The sequence below is a fragment of the Ranitomeya variabilis genome, chromosome 2, assembly GCF_051348905.1.
Source record: "Ranitomeya variabilis isolate aRanVar5 chromosome 2, aRanVar5.hap1, whole genome shotgun sequence".
In the NCBI taxonomy this organism is placed as follows: domain Eukaryota; kingdom Metazoa; phylum Chordata; class Amphibia; order Anura; family Dendrobatidae; genus Ranitomeya; species Ranitomeya variabilis.
This window is the reverse complement of record NC_135233.1, coordinates 1,065,431,045-1,065,451,765: the sequence shown is the minus strand read 5'-3', so window position 1 is coordinate 1,065,451,765 and position 20,721 is coordinate 1,065,431,045. Positions and strand designations below refer to the sequence as shown.

The following is a 20,721-nucleotide window of genomic DNA, read 5'->3' as shown; positions in this document are numbered from 1 at the left end:
TAGCTCACTTCATCTTTTGGACTTACTCAGTGGTCCTCCTCAGCCACCCACATGGGTGGACATACATTAGACCTGGTCTTCACCCGTCTCTGCTCCCTATCTAACTTCACAACCTCTCCACTATCTGACCATCTACTCATGTTCTCATCTCTGTCCTCCTCACCTGTCACCCATGTCCAGCATCTAGCGCACCCTTGCAGAAACCTCATATCTAGACACCCACACACTCTGACTCTTATCAACCACTGTCCTCCATAGCTTCACTCCACGACACACACTACTTTCTACAATACCACTCCCGCATTGGCTGTGGACTCTGTCCTCCCTCTCATTCAAACAAACACATTCAAATCAGCTCTCACCTCTGCTAAACAGGCCTACTTTACATCCCTTGTACCTCAAACAGTTATTCATCACTTTCAACTCCCTCCCCCGCCCACCACTGTCCCTTCCGACTTCCCTAATCTTTGCCGAAGGAATTCAAAAATAAGATAGACCAAACAATGCATGTCTTTGTCAGACCACCACAACCCCTTTGTATACCAGACCAATGCCCAAACCTCATAAGTTCCCTCTCCAAAATCACTGGAGAGCTTACTGATCTCCTCTCCAAATCACACCTCACCACTTGTGCACTTGATCACATCCCATATCCTCCTCAACCTCTCCACCACATTTACCCTATCCCTAACCCATCTCTTCAACCTATCACTAACTTCTGATACCTTCCCCTATGCTTTCAAACATGCGACAATCACACCTATCCTCAAAAAGCCATCCCTTGACCAGAGCACTACAGTGAAGGAAATAATATTTGATTCCTTGCTGATTCTGTAAATTTGCCCACTGATAAAGACATGAACAGTCTATAATTTTAAGGGTAGGTTAATTTTAATATCGAGAGATAGAATATCAAAAATAAAATCCAGAAAATCACATTGTATAAATGATATAAATTTATTTGCATTTTGCAGTGAGAAATAAGTGTTTCATCCCTCTGGCAAACAAGACTTAATACTTGGTGGCAAAACCCTTGTTGGCAAGCTCAGCAGTCAGATGTTTTTTGTAGTTGATGATGAGGTTTGCACACATGTCAGGAGGAATTTTGGTCCACTCCTCTTTGCAGATCATCTCTAATCATTAAGATTTTCAAGCTGTCACTTGGCAAGTGGGAGCTTCAACTCCATCCATAAGTTTTCGATGGGATTAAGGTCTGGAGACTGGCTAGGCCACTCCATGACCTTAATGTGCTTCTTTCTGAGCCACTCCTTTGTTGCCTTGGCTGTATGTTTGGGGTCATTGTCTTGCTGGAAGACCCAGCCACGACCCATTTTTAATGTCCTGGTGGAGGGAAGGAGGTTGTTACTCAGAATTTTACGGTACATGGCTCCATCTATTCTCCCATTGATGCGGTAAAGTAGTCATGTGCCCTTGGCAGAGAAACACCCCCAAAACAATGTTTCCACCTCCATGTTTAACCCCTTAATCCCATATGACGTACTATACCGTCGAGGTGGGGTGGGCCTTAATTCCCGGTGACGGTATAGTACGTCATACGCGATCGGCCGCATATCGCAGCTGACATCCGGCACTATGTGCCAGGAGCGGTCACGGACCGCCCCCGGCACATTAACCCCCGGCACACCGCGATCAAACATGATCGCGGTGTACCGGCGGTACAGGGAAGCATCGCGCAGGGAGGGGGCTCCCTGCGGGCTTCCCTGAGACGATCGGTACAAGGTGATGTACTCACCTCGTACCGAACGTCTTCTCCCTGCAGGCCCCGGATCCAAAATGGCCGAGGGGCTGTATCCGGGTCCTGCAGGGAGCACTTCCGGGTCGGAGCAGGCTGCAGATGAAAGCTGCAGCCTGCTCCGATGAAAGTATGATCGCGGATCTGATAGAGTGCTGTGCACACTATCAGATCTGCGATCTGTGATGTCCCCCCCTGGGACAAAGTAAAAAAGTAAAAAAAAAAATTTCCACATGTGTAAAAAAAAAAAAAAAATTCCTAAATAAATAATAATAAAAAAAAAAATATTATTCCCATAAATACATTTCTTTATCTAAAAAAAACAAACAAAAACAATAAAAGTACACATATTTAGTATCGCCGCGTCCGTAACGACCCAACCTATAAAACTGGCCCACTAGTTAACCCCTTCAGTAAACACCGTAAGAAAAAAAAAAAAAAGAGGCAAAAAACAACGCTTTATTACCATACCGCCGAACAAAAAGTGGAATAACACGCGATCAAAAAGACGGATATAAATAACCATGTTACCACTGAAAACGTCATCTTGTCCCGCAAAAAACGAGCCGCCATACAGCATCATCAGCAAAAAAATAAAAAAGTTATAGTCCTCAGAATAAAGCGATGCCAAAATAATTATTTTTTCTATAAAATAGTTTTTATCGTATAAAAGCGTCAAAACATAAAAAAATGATATAAATGAGGTATCGCTGTAATCGTACTGACCCGACGAATAAAACTGCTTTATCAATTTTACCAAGCGCAGAACGGTATAAACGCCTCTCCCAAAAGAAATTCATGAATAGCTGGTTTTTGGTTATTCTGCCTCACAAAAATCGGAATAAAAGGTGATAAAAAATGGTCACGTGTCCGAAAATGTTACCAATAAAAACGTCAACTCGTCCCGCAAAAAACAAGACCTCACATGACTCTGTGGACCAAAATGTGGAAAAATTATAGGTCTCAAAATGTGGAGACGCAAAAACTTTTTTGCTATAAAAAGCGTCTTTTAGTCTGGTTTCACACTTGCGTTTTTATCTGCATGCGTTTTTTAAAAAAACCGCATGTGTGAAAAAATGCATGTAAACGCGGTAAAACGCATGCGTTTTTATAGAAAAACACAAGAAAACAAGAAAAAAACAAAAAACCCTAACCCTACCCCTAACCCTACCACTAACCTGAAATACGTGGCACTGAAATACGTGGCACTGAAATATACGTTTATATACGTATATACGTATATAAGTGCCACGATATTTCAGTGGCCACGTATTTAAGTGCCACGTATTTAAGTGCCACGTATTTAAGTGCCACGTATTTACGTGCCACGTATTTACGTGCCACGTATTTTTCAGTGCCTGAAATACGTGGTACTGAAATACGTGGCACTGAAATATCGTGGCACTGAAATATCGTGGCACTGAAGTATTTACGTGCCACGTATTTTTCAGTGCCTGAAATACGTGGCACTGAAATACGTGGCACTGAAATACGTGGCACTGAAATACGTGGCACTGAAATATCGTGGCACTGAAATATCGTGGCACTTAAATACGTGGCACTTAAATACGTGGCACTTAAATACGTGGCACTTAAATACGTGGCTCTTAAATACGTGGCACTTAAATACGTGGCACTTAAATACGTGGCACTTATATACGTGGCACTTATGACTGTCAGAAAATGTTCAGTAAACGGTTAGGGGTAGGGTTTCAGGTAGAATTGGGGAGTTTCCACTGTTCAGGCACATCAGGGGCTCTCCAAACGCGACATGGCGTCCAATCTCAATTCCAGCCAATTCTGCGTTGAAAAAGTAAAACAGTGCTCCTTCCCTTCCGAGCTCTCCCGTGCGTCCAAAAAGGGGTTTACCCCAACATATGGGGTATCAGCGTACTAGGGACAAATTGAACAACAACTTCTGGGGTCCAAGTTCTCTTGTTATCCTTGGGAAAATAAAAATTTGGGGGGCTAAAAATCATTTTTGTGGGAAAAAAAATATGTTTTATTTTCACGGCTCTGCGTTGTAAACTGTAGTGAAACACTTGGGGGTTCAAAGTTCTCACAACACATCTAGATAAGTTCCTTGGGAGGTCTAGTTTCCAATATGGGGTCACTTGTGGGGGGTTTGTACTGTTTGGGTACATCAGGGGCTCTGCAAATGCAACGTGACGCCTGCAGACCAATCCATTTAAGTCTGCATTCCAAATGGCGCTCCTTCCCTTCCGAGCTCTGTCATGCGCCCAAACAGTGGTTCCCCCCCACATAGGGGGTATCAGCGTACTCAGGACAAATTGGACAACAACTTTTAGGGTCCAATTTATCCTGATACCCTTGTGAAAATACAAAACTGGGGGCTAAAAAATCATTTTTGTGAAAAAGAAAAATAATTTTTATTTTCACGGCTCTGCGTTATAAACTGTAGTGAAACACTTGGGGGTTCAAAGTTCTCACAACACATCTAGATAAGTTCCTTGGGGGGTCTAGTTTCCAATATGGGGTCACTTGTGGGGGGTTTGTACTGTTTGGGTACATCAGGGGCTCTGCAAATGCAACGTGACGCCTGCAGACCAATCCATTTAAGTCTGAATTCCAAATGGCGCTCCTTCCCTTCCGAGCTCTGTCATGCGCCCAAACAGTGGTTCCCCCCCACATAGGGGGTATCAGCATACTCAGGACAAATTGGACAACAACTTTTAGGGTCCAATTTATCCTGATACCCTTGTGAAAATACAAAACTGGGGGCTAAATTTCATTTTTGTGAAAAAAAAAAAAAAAAATTATTTTCACGGCTCTGCGTTATAAACTGTAGTGAAACACTTGGGGGTTCAAAGTTCTCACAACACATCTAGATAAGTTCCTTGGGGGGTCTAGTTTCCAATATGGGGTCACTTGTGGGGGGTTTGTACTGTTTGGGTACATCAGGGGCTCTGCAAATGCAACGTGACGCCTGCAGACCAATCCATTTAAGTCTGCATTCCAAATGGCGCTCCTTCCCTTCCGAGCTCTGTCATGCGCCCAAACAGTGGTCCCTCCCCACAAATGGGGTATCAGCGTACTCCAGACAAATTGGACAACAACTTTTGGGGTCCAATTTATCCTGATACCCTTGTGAAAATACAAAACTGGGGGCTAAAAAATCATTTTTGTGAAAAAAAAAAATAATTTTTATTTTCACGGCTCTGCGTTATAAACTGTAGTGAAACACTTGGGGGTTCAAAGCTCTCAAAACACATCTAGATAAGTTCCTTAGGGGGTCTACTTTCCAAAATGGTGTCACTTGTAGGGAGTTTCAATGTTTAGGCACATCAGGGGCTCTCCAAACGCAACATGGCATCCCATCTTAATTCCAGTCAATTTTGCATTGAAAAGTAAAATAGCGCTTCTTCCCTTCCGAGCTCTGCTATGCGCCCAAACAATGGTTTACACCCACATATGGGGTATCGTCGTACTCAGGACAAATTGCACAACAACTTTTGTGGTCTAATTTCTTCTCTTACCCTTGGGGAAATAAAAAAATGGGGGTGAAAAGATCATTTTTGTGAAAAAATATGATTTTTTATTTTTACGGCTCTGCATTATAAACTTCTGTGAAGCACTTGTTGGGTCAAAGTGCTCAACACACATCTAGATAAGTTCCTTAAGGGGTCTACTTTCCAAAATGGTGTCACTCGTGGGGGGTTTCAATGTTTAGGCACATTAGGGGCTCTCCAAACGCAACATGGCGTCCCATCTCAATTCCAGTCAATTTTGCATTGAAAAGTCAAATGGCGCTCCTTCCCTTCTGAGCTCTGCCCTGCGCCCAAACAATGGTTTACACCCACATATGGGGTATCAGTGTACTCAGGACAAATTGCACAACAATTTTTGGGGTCCAATTTCTTCTCTTACCCTTGGGAAAATAAAAAATTGGGGGTGAAAAGATCATTTTTGTGAAAAAATATGATTTTTTATTTTTACGGCTCTGCATTATAAACTTCTGTAAAGCACTTGTTGGGTCAAAGTGCTCACCACACATCTAGATAAGTTCCTTAGGGGGTCTACTTTCCAAAATGGTGTCACTTGTTAGGGGTTTCAATGTTTAGGCACATCAAGGGCTCTCTAAATGCAACATGGCGTCCCATCTCAATTCCAGTCAATTTTGCATTGAAAAGTCAAATGGCGCTCCTTCCCTTCCGAGCTCTGCCCTGCGCCCAAACAATGGTTTACACCCACATATGGGGTATCAGCGTACTCAGGACAAATTGCACAACAATTTTTGGGGTCCAATTTCTTCTCTCACCCTTGGGAAAATAAAAAATTGGGGGTGAAAAGATAATTTTTGTGAAAAAATATGATTTTTTTATTTTTACGGCTCTGCATTATAAACTTCTGTAAAGCACTTGTTGGGTCAAAGTGCTCACCACACATCTAGATAAGTTCCTTAGGGGGTCTACTTTCCAAAATGGTGTCACTTGTGGGGGGTTTCAATGTTTAGGCACATCAGGGGCTCTCCAAATGCAACATGGCGTCCCATCTCAATTCCAGTCAATTTTGCATTGAAAAGTCAAATGGCGCTCCTTTGCTTCCAAGCTCTGCCATGCGCCCAAACTGTGGTTTACCCCCACATATGGGGTATCAGCGTACTCAGGACAAATTGTACAACAACTTTTGGGGTCTATTTTCTCCTGTTACCCTTGGTAAAATAAAACAAATTGGAGCTGAAATAAATTTTGTGTGAAAAAAAGTTAAATGTTCATTTTTATTTAAACATTCCAAAAATTCCTGTGAAACACCTGAAGGGTTAATAAACTTCTTGAAAGTGGTTTTGAGTACCTTGAGGGGTGCAGTTTTTAGAATGGTGTCACACTTGGGTATTTTCTATCATATAGACCCGTCAAAATGACTTCAAATGAGATGTGGTCCCTAAAAAAAAATGGTGTTGTAAAAATGAGAAATTGCTGGTCAACTTTTAACCCTTATAACTCCGTCACAAAAAAAAATTTTGGTTCCAAAATTGTGCTGATGTAAAGTAGACATGTGGGAAATGTTATTTATTAAGTATTTTGTGTGACATATGTCTGTGATTTAAGGGCATAAAAATTCAAAGTTGGAAAATTGCGAAATTTTCAAAATTTTCGCCAAATATTCGTTTTTTTCACAAATAAACGCAAGTTATATCGAATAAATTTTACCACTAACATGAAGTACAATATGTCACGAGAAAACAATGTCAGAATCGCTAAGATCCGTTGAAGCGTTCCAGAGTTATAACCTCATAAAGGGACAGTGGTCAGAATTGTAAAAATTGGCCCGGTCATTAACGTGCAAACCACCCTCGGGGCTTAAGGGGTTAACACGGGAAAGTGTTCTTTGGGTCATTAATGGCATTTCTCTTCCTACAAACACGGCAAGTGGAGTTAATGCCAAAGAGCTCAATTTTTGTCTCATCTGACCTCAGCACCTTCTCCCAATCACTCACAGAATCATCCAGGTGTTCATTGGCAAACTTCAGATGGGCTGCACATGTGCCTTCTTGATCAGAGGGACCTTGTGGGCACTGCAGGATTTTAAACCTTTACGGCGTAATGTGTTACCAGTGGTTTTCTTGGCGACTGTGTCCCAGCTGCCTTGAGATCATTAATAAGTTCTGCCCGTGTAGTTTTAGGCTGATCTCTCGAACCTTCCTCATGATCAAAGATACCCCAGGAGGTGAGATTTTGCATGGTGCCCCTGATCGATGTCTATTGAGTCATTTTATATTTCTTCCATTTTCTTACTCTTGCACCAACCGTTGTCTCCTTCTCACCCAGCGTCTTACTTATGGTTTTGTAGCCCGTTCCAGCTTTGTGCAGGTCTATGATCTTGTCCCTGACATCCATATAAGGCTCTTTGGTCTTGCCCATGTTGTAGAGGTTAGAGTCTGACTGATTAATTGAGTCTGTGGACAGGAGTCTTTTATAAAGGTGACTATGTAAGGCTACGTTCACATTTGCGTTGTGCGCCGCAGCGTCGGCGCCGCAGCGCACAACGCAAACAAAAAACGCAGCAAAACGCATGCACAACGCTGCGTTTTGCGCCGCATGCGTCGTTTTTTTCATTGAATTTGGACGCAGCAAAAATGCAACTTGCTGCGTCCTCTGCGCCCCGACGCGGGCGCCGCAGCGACGCATGTGGCGCAAAACGCAAGTGCGCCGCATGTCCATGCGCCCCCATGTTAAATATAGGGGCGCATGACGCATGCGGCGCCGCTGCGGCGCCCGACGCTGCGGCGCTGGCCGCAAATGTGAACGTAGCCTTAGACAGCTGTCTATAATGCAGGTAACAAATTGATTTTGAGCGTCTAACTGGTGTGTAGAAGCCAGAACTCTTAGGCTATGTGCACACGTTGCAGATTTTGCTGCGGATCCGCAGCGGATTTGACGCTGCGGATCCGCAGCAGTTTTCCATGCGGTGTAAAGTACAATGTTAACCAATGGAAAACAAAAACGCAGTGCACATGCTGCGGAAAATTCCGCGCGGAAACGCTGCGGAAAAAAAGAAGTAGCATGTCACTTCTTTCTGCGGATTCCGCAGCGGTTTTCAACCTGCACCAATAGGAAAGTGCAGTTGAAAACCCGCAGAGGAATCCGCAGAAGAAACCGCGTGAAAATCCGCAGTGAAAACCGCAGTGGTTTTGCACTGCGGATTTTCCAAATCCGCTGCGGAAAAATCCGCAGCAAAATCCGCAACGTGTGCACATACCCTTAATGGTTCGTAGGGGATCAAACACTTATTTCTCACTGCAAAATGCCAATAAATTTTTATAATTTATACAATGTGATTTTCTGGCTTTTATTTTTGATATTCTGTCTCTCAAGGTTAAAATTAACCTACCCTTAAAATTATAGACTATTCATGTCTTTGTCAGTGGGCAAACTTACAAGATCAGCAAGAGATCAAGTAATTTTCCTTCACTGTACGTCCAGCTATCACCCCATATGATTGCTCCCATTTGCGTCCAAACTAATTGAGCAGCTCGTCCATGCTGAACTTACTAACAATTTACGTACGGCCAAAGCTAACAGACAATTCTCTATACTCCTCCTTCTAGACCTGTCCTCTGCCTTCGACACAGTTGACCACTGCCTCTTACTACAGATCCGCTCTTCCTTTGGCATCAAAGACCTCACCCTATCCTGGATCTCCTCATACCTTACCAACTGCACATTTAGCATTTCCTACTCCCACACTACCTCCTCATCTCATCCTCTCTCTGTTAGGTGTTCCTCAATGCTCTGTCCTAGGACCCCTACTCTTCTCAATCTATACCCTTGGCCTGGGACAACTCATAAGGTCCTATGACTTCCAGTACCATCTGTATGCTGATGACACTCAGATCTACCTCTCTGGCCCAGATGTCACGTCTCTGCAGTCCAGAAACCCAGAGCGTCTTCCCTTACTGATCTATCACAATAAATGACATCACACTGTCCCGTCCCGTAAATCCACTGCCTTGAAGTAACCCTTGACCCTGCCCTTCAAACCGCACATTCAAGCTCTCACCACCTCCTGTTGCCTGAGCACAAAAATATTTCCAAAATCTGTCGTTTCCTCAACCCTCGCTCTACCAAAATGCTTGTGCATGCCCTAATCCTCTCCCGCCTCAACTACTGCAACATCCTCCTCTGTTGCCTTCCTTCAAACACTCTCGCATCTCTCCAGTCTATCTTTAACTTTGTTGACCGACTAATTTTCTCTCTTCGCTACAGTCCTGCTTCCACCCTTTGCAAACCTTTCACTGGCTCCTAATTTCCCAGCGTATCCAGTTCAAACTACCAACACTGACCTACAAAGCCATCCATATCTTCCTCCTTCATATATCTATGAACTAATCTACCAGTATCTTCTTACATAATCTCCGTTCTTCCCATGGCCTCCTTCTCTCCTCCACACTTATTTTATCTTCACCCTGTCACCTCCAAGATTTCTCCCAAATATCCCCCATCCGATTAACCACTAGATTTGGATCCTTCAAACGGAACCCGAAAACCCATTTCTTAAAAAAAAAAGAAAAACTTACAACCTGCAATGACCATGCTACCACCTCAACACCGTCCGCTACTGCAAACCCCAACCTACTGTCTCCTTCCCCATAATCCTCTTCCCTCTGTTCCAGTCCACGTTTGTTAGTTTATCTACTGTAAATGATTTTGATGTAACCCTTTATGTACAGCACCATGGAATCAATGGTGTTATATAAAAATAATAACTGAGTAGATCAGTGATCTGCTTATCCCGGCTGGAGCCCAATACATTTTGCCGCCGTCTCATTCATGAGCTTAAATGCTATGGACACATTTTACAAGGGATATTTTTTACATGTTAGTGGTTACTTTCAGAAACTTAAAATCGCAATCTTCATTTTCAGACAGCCTGTTATGCAGTTTACAGCTCGATCCAGATTTTTTTCTTGAGGGAGTGTCTTTCTGTGTACTATAGGTTGGATTTGTGTTCTGGGTGTCTCTCCCAGTAATACAGGCTTGATGAAAGGTTTATCTGTCCTCTCACAATAATATATGCTGAACGTAAGGCTTCTCTGTTATCTTATTTGGCTCATATCAGCACAGCTTCTATTCTGTATTTATTTCCTCTTCATGTACTTTCTTCCTTTTCTGTATTTTTTCTGCCCTGAGACTAAGTTGTTTTCTATCTGACATTGTGTACAGCAACCTCCTCACTACGATCAAGGACGAATTCAGATGTCCGTATATATCAGTGTCACGATAATGTAGGAAATGTAATATGATTTTGTAGCTTTGCCTGTTAGCACCTATGCTGTGGGCTAAAACCCCCTTCTCTTTGTGTTGCTGAAATGTGTGTGTAGGAGAGGTTTTATTGCTTCTAGCTGCTAATTCCAGGTTCTGAGCGACTTACTCCTCTCCTCCCACCAAAGGAATTTTTACGACCTCTGTAGCTGCAATAGACAATGGTACCAGCTAAAACTGGTCTGATCTCTCTCTCTTCAGACAGGAGGTTCTTTGTTCTAATATTGTAAAATTATGGGCCACCGATTTGGGCTAGGAAAATAATAAGTACATACTGCTAACTTCCATCGGCGGATCTGTCAGCCACTGTAAGCATGAGCCTCTAACCCCAACAGGTACAAAGTACGGATTTCTCCAGAACTGTGTGTCCCAAATAGCCCGAATTTGGTACCAAAAGAAAGCGAATTGTAAAATAAGAAGAATGAGGGGTATTATGTGATTCCGACATGTTCTGGAGCGGAGATACGAGTATTATAAGAAATCGTGTTATACTTTGTAAGAGCGAGGAGAGAGGAGGGTCCTGGAAAACCAGCCCTGTTAGTGTTGTCACAGGGCTGCAGTTTATAAGTTTCTGCCAGGCACCCAGCAGTTGGTCTTACCTGAGGAGCTCTTACTGCCAGCCCTGATGAACTGGGATATTTGGAGCTGCACCCACCAGCCTGGTTGTGCCTGAAATAATCTGAACACATGCAAGTGTCAATTTCTCATTTAATCCCTGTTATTTTATAATTACTTTGTACATATTTCCAATTGTCTCTGATTGTAACATCCTTGTAATATTTTGATAAACACTGCCTTATCTTTCAGAGTAAAAGATCTAAATTACTAGTTTCGTTCTTCCTGCTCTAAAACGTACCCTAAGTCTTCTGAAGGAAATTACGCTACTGCTTTGGGTTAGCTTCGGACCCGTTTAATCAAAGCTGGTGGCAGCATACCTTGTTCTGTGCCTTTGGGAGTCATTGTAGCGACGGCAGCGTTGATAATTATTGTTCCTGCCTGAGTGGGAGTAGTTACATCGCCTCGCTGCAACGTGCCCAATAGCCAGTACATAGCAGGCAGCCTTTCTGGCGACTATTTACCTTAGGTGCAATACTTAATCTGACCTGAGGGTAAGGGGGGTGCCAGAGAGCTGCACGTTTTCAAGCAGAACTGTAAAGCAGGATATACATAAATCCCTGCAGTTCGTGATATATTGCAGAGCAGTGGGATAACTAAAATAAGCCCCTGCTGTAAATCGATAGGTCAATAACCTTGTGTGTGTTTATCACATTGTTAGCAGTGGAGGGATAACTAAGATAAGCCCCCTGCACATGTGATAGCCGTCTGTTGACCTAAGGTCACCCCGATCCGTGACGTAGGGGTGACGGTCACGGTGTGAATCCGTGACAATCAGTGCGAGTTACAGACTAACTTTAGGACTTAGGCTGCCGTCACACTAGCAGTATTTGGTCAGTATTTTACATCAGTATTTGTAAGCCAAAACCAGGAGTGGAACAATTAGAGGAAAAGTATAATAGAAACATGTGCACCACTTCTGCATTTATCACCCACTCCTGGTTTTGGCTTGCAAATACTGATGTAAAATACTGACCAAATACTGATAGTGTGACGGCAGCCTAATTGTGCGTATACTGACCCCCAGCTGGGCAGTCTCAAACACATATGAGGCTATAAGGTTGGTGTCAGGAAAACATGGTTTGCACTCAAAAGCACAGGCACTCGGCTAAATAAATGATGCAGGGTAAGTTCATACTGTTTTTTTTTTAATATAGATTTTGAAGCCGATCTGCTTCAAAAATCCACTTTAATAAGCTATGTGTAAATCTAACGTACAGGAGCTCTCCAGCTGTCAAAATGGGATTAAATTAAATTCCAAAGAAGGCTATTTAGAAAGTAGCGTAACTCTGCATTTAGGAAAGAAATTACAAGAAAAAAAAAAGATCTATTTCCTGGTGACATCTCAGTAATGTACACAACCATGTTTTGGTTAAATCAATGATGAACTCACAATTTAGCAAGAAGCATTTATATATAAAATTTATTATTGTACAAATGTAGAATCAAAAGATAAATACCATAATCATTTTTCCTAAATCTGTCTAAAAAATTCCCCGTATAATAAATAAATCTCCTGGTGCTCAGTCGCGGGACCACATGGAAAGAAGACTTAAGGGGGTTGTCATCTACTAGGTCAACCCCTTCCTGGTCTCCATGTTTGGTGCCGATACAATAAAAATCGTATACTCCCCTACAGTGCCGGCAGAGAGTATAAATGTATCGGGCTAAGCGAGTGGCATGAGAAGGGGGTTGTCCGAGTAGTGGAAAATTCTCTAACAAAATGTACGTGAACTGTACAGTATTCCATATGCTGAGATATGAGGTGGGATACAGGTCCAGAGTGGGTGCTGGAGGCCACACGTCTCATCAGACAGGATGTGGAGATTGTTGTATTTGCTGAACTGAAGGTCTCCATGCCAAGCCTGCACCCATCACAAATAAGAAGACCTACCCATCCCTAAGCTCAGTCTTCCACCATTGATCCTGTTCTTTTATCAGACCTTCTATGTTGACAGAGCGGGAGATCCTGCACTCTTGTATACTGTGCTCTATGGTGCAATTTAATATGTGAGAGGCCATTTTTTATTATTTACAAAACTCGAAAGAAAGCCTGTGAGTCCCGCTGAGCTCCGCCCACACACAGAAAGCCTGAGCCCTGCTGAGCTCCGCCCACACACAAAGCCTGTGAGTCCTGCTGAGCTCCACCTACAAACAGAGGAAACATGAGAGTCCGCCTCATCCCAAAACACACACACACAGCGAGTCCTGCTTCCTTTAACCATATGGAGTTGTTCTCCTAGTGTCATACTCCATACATGTAGAGATCCAAAGCACAGTTTAGGGGCGACCTTCACCATGAGGGTAAGCAGCAATAAATTTAGTTTTTTTAATCCAATAAAGTTTATCAAATCGTATAAAACAGCATTTCCTCCTCTATTCTGCGCTGCCCTCATACAGGCGACATGGACAGGACCACTTCCCAGTGATTGTAGCTCAGCATAGACGCTCACAATCTGCCAAAAACAGGCTCGAGTCCTTGTGGAAACAACAAACCCCAAAATATGGACGGTAATAGGGAGGATATTCTTGACGTGTGACACCGGTGGGGCTGATTACGGCAGAGTGCTTCATCTCCTGTGTGTGGATGTGATGCCAGGAGACGGATCCCTGAGATACAGACATTGCTGGACGCTCCATTCTTCCGGGACATTGCCGATCACACACTGATGCTACGTCCCTCCATGCCATACTGTGCAATAACGTCCTCTGCGACATTCTGGGCTCTGATCCTCCGCAGCAGAGAGATAAGAGCCTCCATGCCTTCCCTGGAAGAGCAGACAACAGGTAAGTAACTCTGTACACGCAGCTTCGCGTTATCAGGCAGAGTTTCTATTCTCATTGCAGGAGGAGTTAACCGAGAATCCATCAGTGAGCTTGTAACCGTTATCTGTAACTCCTCTGTGCTGATTTAGGACCAAAGACCACATCAAAGTAGGAAACAATCTTTGCTGTTGTCATGAATCAGCTGAGAGGAGCTCACAAAAAGACAGATAAGAGTTACAAACTCACCATCAAAACGAGCTCACAGGAGCCTTTAAAAGCCAAACTGTGTCAAATTTTTAATAAGTTTAAAGGCGTTTTCCGAGCTCAATTTTCTGCAGACACTGTCAGCAATCTGATGCCCGTTTTCGATAAGCACACAGTCAGGATTGTCCTCTATTTCCATGGTGAGGGGGCAGTCACAAGACAGCAGGAATAGGATTTCATTTCATAGGCGTCTCTCCCAATGCCATACTAGGAATGACACCATGCCATCAGGGAAATCCTGACAGTGTGCACATTACAAACTGGAATGTTTCGGCAATCAGCAGTTACACAGAGTGACTGCAGGGATTTCTCCTGAGCCAGAAAAGAGAAGAGCAGAGGATGTCGGCAGGTGGGAGGTGGTTGGCACGGCTCTTATTGTGGCCGCTGGCCCAGGCTCCTGCACATGGATTTGCTCATCTCTACTACATAATTGTATTTAAAAAAAAAAACCAAACAAACAAAAAAAAAAAACCACTACACCCCCTTCTTTCACTCACCTGTCATTTAGCTTGTGCAGCGCGTGGACACAGTTTACTAAGTGTTTGCTGAAATTTTCCAACCGTGGTAATGTTGTACCGCTGCCGAGATCCTTAAACCAGCTCAGAGGTAAATACTCCACTATCTGTGGAGAAAGTACACTGAGTGACCCACAATCAGCAGCTTCCACCCCCACGCAGGGCGATGGCGCACCTTCCTCCACCCCCACGCAGGGCGATGGCGCACCTTCCTCCACCCTCACATATGGCAATGGCGCACCTTCCTCCACCCTCACATATGGCAATGGCGCACCTTCCTCCACCCTCACATATGGCAGTTGGCGCACCTTCCTCCACCCTCACGCATGCCGATGGCCCGCCTTCCTCCACCCCACGCAATGGCGCGACTTCCTCCACCCCCACACATGGCGATGGCCTGCCTTCCTCCACCCCCGCAATGGCGATGACGCGGCCTCCTCCACCCCCCAGCAATGACAAGGCATGCCTTCCTCCACCCCCACGCATGCCGATGGCCCGCCTTCCTCCAACCCACGCATGGCGATGGTGACCCTTCCTCCACCCCCACACATGGCGATGGCCTGCCTTCCTCCACCCCCCGCAATGGCGATGACTAGCCTTCCTCCACCCCCCAGCAATGGCGATGACTAGCCTTCCTCCACCCCCCAGCAAAGGCGATGCCACGCCTTCCTCCACCCTCACGCATGGTGATGGCCCGGCTTCCTTCACCACCACGTACGGTGATGGCCCATTTGCCTTCCTCCATCCCTCAATGGCGATGACGCGCCTTCCTCCACCCCCCCGCAATGGCAATGACGCGCCTTCCTCCACCCCGCAATGGTGATGACGCACCTTCCTCCACCCCCCCGCAATGGCGATGACGCACCTTCCTCCACTCCCTCCCCCTGCAATGGTGATGACGAGCCTTCCTCCACCCCCCAGCAATGGTGATGACGCGCCTTCCTCCACCCCCACGCATGGCGATGACGCGCCCTTCTCCACTCCCACGCATGGCGATGGCACACCTTCCTCCACCCCCATGCATAGTTATATTACAGAAGAACTTAATAGGATACAGCCGCAGCAGCTATGGGAAAGGTTATAGTGACTACAGTGTGGTGTTAGGGGGGCTTATAAAGGGTTATACGATGGGCACACACACCAGAAAGTTTATCATGGCCGCTGGCTCCGGGACCTGCAGCCTGAAGGCCCCATTTTAAAGCCTCCTTCCTGCAAGCTTTTCCAGTGACTCTTCTGGTTAGTAGGCCATGGTGGGTCGATGAAGTTGTAATGGACATACTAGTCAGGAAAGAAGCTAAGGAGAAGGTACCCAGGATTCTGGGACTAGCGACCATGGTCCTGCACATCATTATGCTCAACTCTACTACTCCTTGGACAGGATATGACCCTGAACAGAACCTGTTAATCATGGCCGCTCAGCTACCCTATACAGGAGCGCCAGGCACCGCATGTTACCTTGCGACACTTGTTCACCAGCTCCGCGCCCGGCTCTGCGTTGAGAAGCACCAGGAAGAGGTAACGATTCAGCAGCTTGTCTAGGCTGAGCTCCTGCAAGGTTTCTTCTTGAAGGAAACCGTCCCACTGTAGAATATTCCCAAACAGCTAAAAAGAAGAAAGATGGAAGAAATGTACAATAAGCTCATCTGATCCTGGATGACTGGCGGATCTCATCTAGAGTGGACACTAACTCCGCTGCCTAAGACGAAGGATCACAGCACTCCATCCAGGTGTAGTAGATACAAAAGATAACGTTGCTTTAATGGCATAATAAAGCTATCTTTTGTATCTACTACACCTGGATGGAGCGCTGTGATCCTTCGTCTTAAGCTACTTGATTGTCCTGGAAGGTTCCCTGGACTATTAACGGGCGCCCCAGTAAGTGAGTGCTGTCAGCCGTCTCTCTTTTTTACTTTGAACTAACTCCGCTGCCGACGCAGCACATCCACAATTGAGCATTTCCGTCTGCTGACACGGAGAACAGCCATCGCGGGGTGCAACAGCAATTTCTCATTTTTACAACACCATTTTTTTTTTAGGGATCACATCACATTTTAAGTCATTTTGAGGGGTCTATATGATAGTAAATAACCAAGTGTGACACCATTCTAAAAACTGCACATCTCAAGGTGCTCAAAACCACATTCAAGAAGTTTATTAACCCTTCAGGTGTTTCACAGGAATTTTTGGAATGTTTAAATAAAAATGAACATTTAACTTTTTTTCACACAAAATTTACTTCAGCTCCAATTTGTTTTATTTTACCAAGGGTAACAGGAGAATATGGACCCCAAAAGTTGTTGTACAATTTATCCTGAGTACGCTGATACCCCATATGTGGGGGTAAACCACTGTTTGGGCGCATGGCAGAGCTCGGAAGGAAAGGAGCGCCATTTTACTTTTCAATGCAAAATTGACTGGAATTGAGATGGGACGCCATGTTGCTTTTGGAGAGCCCTTGATGTGCCTAAACATTGAAACCCCACACAAGTGACACCATTTTGGAAAGTAGACAACCTGAGGAACTTATCTAGATGTGTGGTGAGCACTTTGACCCACCAAGTGCTTCACAGAAGTTTATAATGCAGAGCCGTAAAAATAAAAATCATATTTTTTCAGAAAAATTATTTTTTCGCCCCCAATTTTTTGTTTTCCCAAGGGTAAGAAGAAATTAGACCACAAAAGTTGTTGTGCAATTTGTCCTGAGTACGACGATACCCCATATGTGGGGGTAAACCACTGTTTGTTCGCATAGCAGAGCTCGGAAGGGAAGGAGCGCCATTTTACTTTTCAATGCAAAATTGACTGGAATTAAGATGGGACGCCATGTTGCATTTGGAGAGCCCCTAATGTGCCTAAACAGTAGAAACCCCCCACAAGTGATCCCATTTTGGAAACTAGACCCCCCAAGGAACTTATCTAGATATGTGGTGAGAACTTTGAATGCCTAAGTGCTTCACGGAAGTTTAATGCAGAGTCGTGAAAATAAAAATAAAAATTTTCCACAAAAGATTTTTTAGCCCCCAAGTTTTTATTTTCACAAGGGTAACAGGAGAAATTGGACCCCAAAAGTTGTTGTCCAATTTATCCCGAGTACGCTGATGCCCCTTATGTGGGGGTAAACCACTGTTTGGGCGCACGGCAGAGCTCAGAAGGGAGGGAGCACCATTTGACTTTTTGAGCGCAAAATTGGCTGTGGCGTTTAGAGACCCCCTGATGTACCTAAACAGTGGAAACCCCCCAATTCTAACTACAACCCTAACCCCAACACACCCCTAACCCTAATCCCAACCCGATCCATAATCCTAATCACAACCCTAAAGATAATCACAACCCTATCCCCAAAACAACCATAACCCTAATCAGAACCCTAAATCCAACACACCCCTAATCCTAATCTCAACCCTAACCTCAACCCTAATCCCAATACAACCCTAACCCTAATCCCAACCCTAACCTTAACCCCAATCCCAAAACTAACCCTAATCCCAAACGTAACCCTAATGCCAACCCTAATCCAAACCCTAACCATAATCCCAACTCTAACCCTAACTTTAGCCCCAACCCTAACCCTAACTTTAGCCCCAACCCTAACTCTAACCCTAAATTTAGCCCCAACCCTAACCCTAAATTTAGCCCCAACCCTAAATTTAGCCCCAACCCTAAATTTAGCCCCAACCCTAAATTTAGCCCCAACCCTAAATTTAGCCCCAACCCTAAATTTAGCCCCAACCCTAAATTTAGCCCCAACCCTAAATTTAGCCCCAACCCTAAATTTAGCCCCAACTCCTCTAACTGCCGGCCGGCAGATCATGGCGGGCGCACTGCGCATGCGCCCGCCATTTTCTTACCGAATGAAGAAGCCGGCGGCCAGGAGGGGACACAGGAGGACCAGGGACACCGGTAAGTATAACAGGGTCCCCGAATCCCCCTATTTCTCTGTCCTCTGATGTGCGATCACATCAGAGGACAGAGAATGACACATCGCTTTTTTTTTGCGGTCACCGGTAAACAGTTAATTACCGGTGATCGCAAAACAGGGGTCGGTAAAAACCGACCCCGATCATGTTCTTTGGGGTCTCGGCTACCCCCAGCAGCCGAGACCCCAAAGATCTTCCGAGTGCCGGCCGGCGGGCACACTGCGAATGCTCCCGCCATTTTTTGGCCGGAAAAAGATGGCGGCGCCCATCGGGTGCCACGAGGAGCACCGGGGGAGACAGGTGAGTATCGGGGGACTATCGGGGACCCCATTTCTCTGTCCTCTGGTGTGTGATCACATTGGAGGACAGAGAAATTAAATGGGAAATTGCGTTTTGCTTTTTTTTTTTTTTTTTTTTGCGATCACCGGTAAGCTGTTAATCACCGGCTATCGCAACCCGGGGGTCGATAAAAAAACCCCGAATCATGTTCTCTGGGGTCTCGTCTACCTCCGGTAACCGAGACCCCAGAGAAAATCCGACTCTGGGGGACGCTATTCACTTTTTCCACAGCGCCGTTAATTAATGGCGCTGTGGTTTAAGTACCCTTAACTGCCGCCGTTAAAAGGCATATCGGCGGTTGTTAAGGGGTTAATTAAGATGTCATTTTTAGCCCTTTTTTTCAGATAATATGGGATGGGCAGGGGGATGTTTATTTTTCACTTTTTTTTTTTTTTTTTTATTGCTATGACCACGAAAGTCAGCTAAAAAAAATATATAAATTGTGCTCCCCATTCCGTAGAGATTGCTTTTATATATTGGACATATATTTATGTTTCAATGGGGGCGGGGGTAGAAACAGCAATTTAGATTGGCGGTGTCTTATTATCAGTTTAGTTTCCCCATCCCTACCATTTTATTCTTCCTTTTTTATTTCTTTATTTTTCAATTTATTTTACATATTGTGCCCCCATGAAGTCTTAAAGACCTTTGGGGGGGGGGGGGGGGGAGATTAAGGCATTTTAACATATTACATTCTTTTTATTACGGATTTTCCCTGTAACAAGGACTCTTCCGTTTGCCCCAGTTACAGGGGAATTTCTGCCTACAGCCTGCATTGCAAAGTGGTCTGGGTCTCTTAGAACCAGGAACTCCTGTTCTCTTCCTACAATCAGTGATCACATGACCCTGGGTCCAGAGAAGGAAGCAGTCAGTGCATCCTAATTAGTGATGAGTGAGCATGCTCGGATAAGGTGTTATGTGAGCACGCTTGTGTCCTAACGGAATATTTTCAGCGTACACGAAAAATATGCGCGAGTCACTGTGGCTGCATGTTCCGCTGCTGTTTGACAGCAGCAACACATGCAGGGACTGCTGTGTATAAAAAGATGGAGAATGTAAACATGGTAATAAACCAGACTTATTTTCTCTGTCTGGCTATGTTTCTTTTTTCGTAATATAGAGAGGAAAAAAAAAAACAAAAAAAACACACATTACAAAAGTTCACTACTTCTATAATTGTACTGACCCTGAGGATCCGGTTTTCAGGTCAATTTTAATGTGCAATAAAAACAAAGCTCAAAAAACAATGGTGGGATTGAAACAAAAGTAGTACAAGAGTATCACCGCTAGGGAGCTACAAGACATGCAGGATACATTGGTGGTATACAGGTAAGGGGAAAAAAGCAATATACAACTGCCCACCACCCACTAAGGACATTATGGGATCATCAGCTCCACCTCAAACCTAAAACGTGTTTTGCCCTGGGCTTTGCCAGCAGACAGGTTCAGGCTATGACTCTCACTAGTAATCATGTCATGTCCATCTTTTACGGAGGATACTAAGGTACACAGCAGATTAAAGTGTGGAGAGGGGGTTAAGCATCTAAGATATCAGGATGGGCAGATCGCACAGGCAGAGGATAAGAAGGAAAGCTCATACAAAGTCAGTTTGCAAAAGGGAGTAAGGAGAAATCTTTCAGGATGTGTATCAGCATAGAAAGAACGCAGAACAGCAGTGACAAACTGTGGAGGAGGAAGAGGAATCACTTTCAGCTTCAGTGTCTCTCACAAGAGAGAAAAAAAAATCCCTCATGAGCTATAGGAAGGAT

At 44.5% G+C, this 20,721-nt stretch overlaps 1 protein-coding gene across 3 annotated transcripts in view; it reads right to left on the bottom strand.

Annotated features, from left to right (window-relative positions):
- Positions 1-12,279: 12,279 nt before the first annotated feature.
- Positions 12,280-20,721, bottom strand: part of GCFC2 (GC-rich sequence DNA-binding factor 2) — a 33,209-nt gene continuing 24,767 nt past the window's right edge. For all 3 annotated transcript variants that reach the window (XM_077291532.1, XM_077291531.1, XM_077291533.1), the window contains exons 16-18: positions 16,152-16,298; positions 14,679-14,803; positions 12,280-13,919 (exon numbers count right to left, since the gene is read on the bottom strand). In XM_077291532.1, the coding sequence (XP_077147647.1) occupies positions 13,811-13,919; positions 14,679-14,803; positions 16,152-16,298 (381 nt within the window). In that variant the 3' untranslated portion in view covers positions 12,280-13,810. The remainder of the gene's footprint in view (positions 13,920-14,678; positions 14,804-16,151; positions 16,299-20,721) is intronic.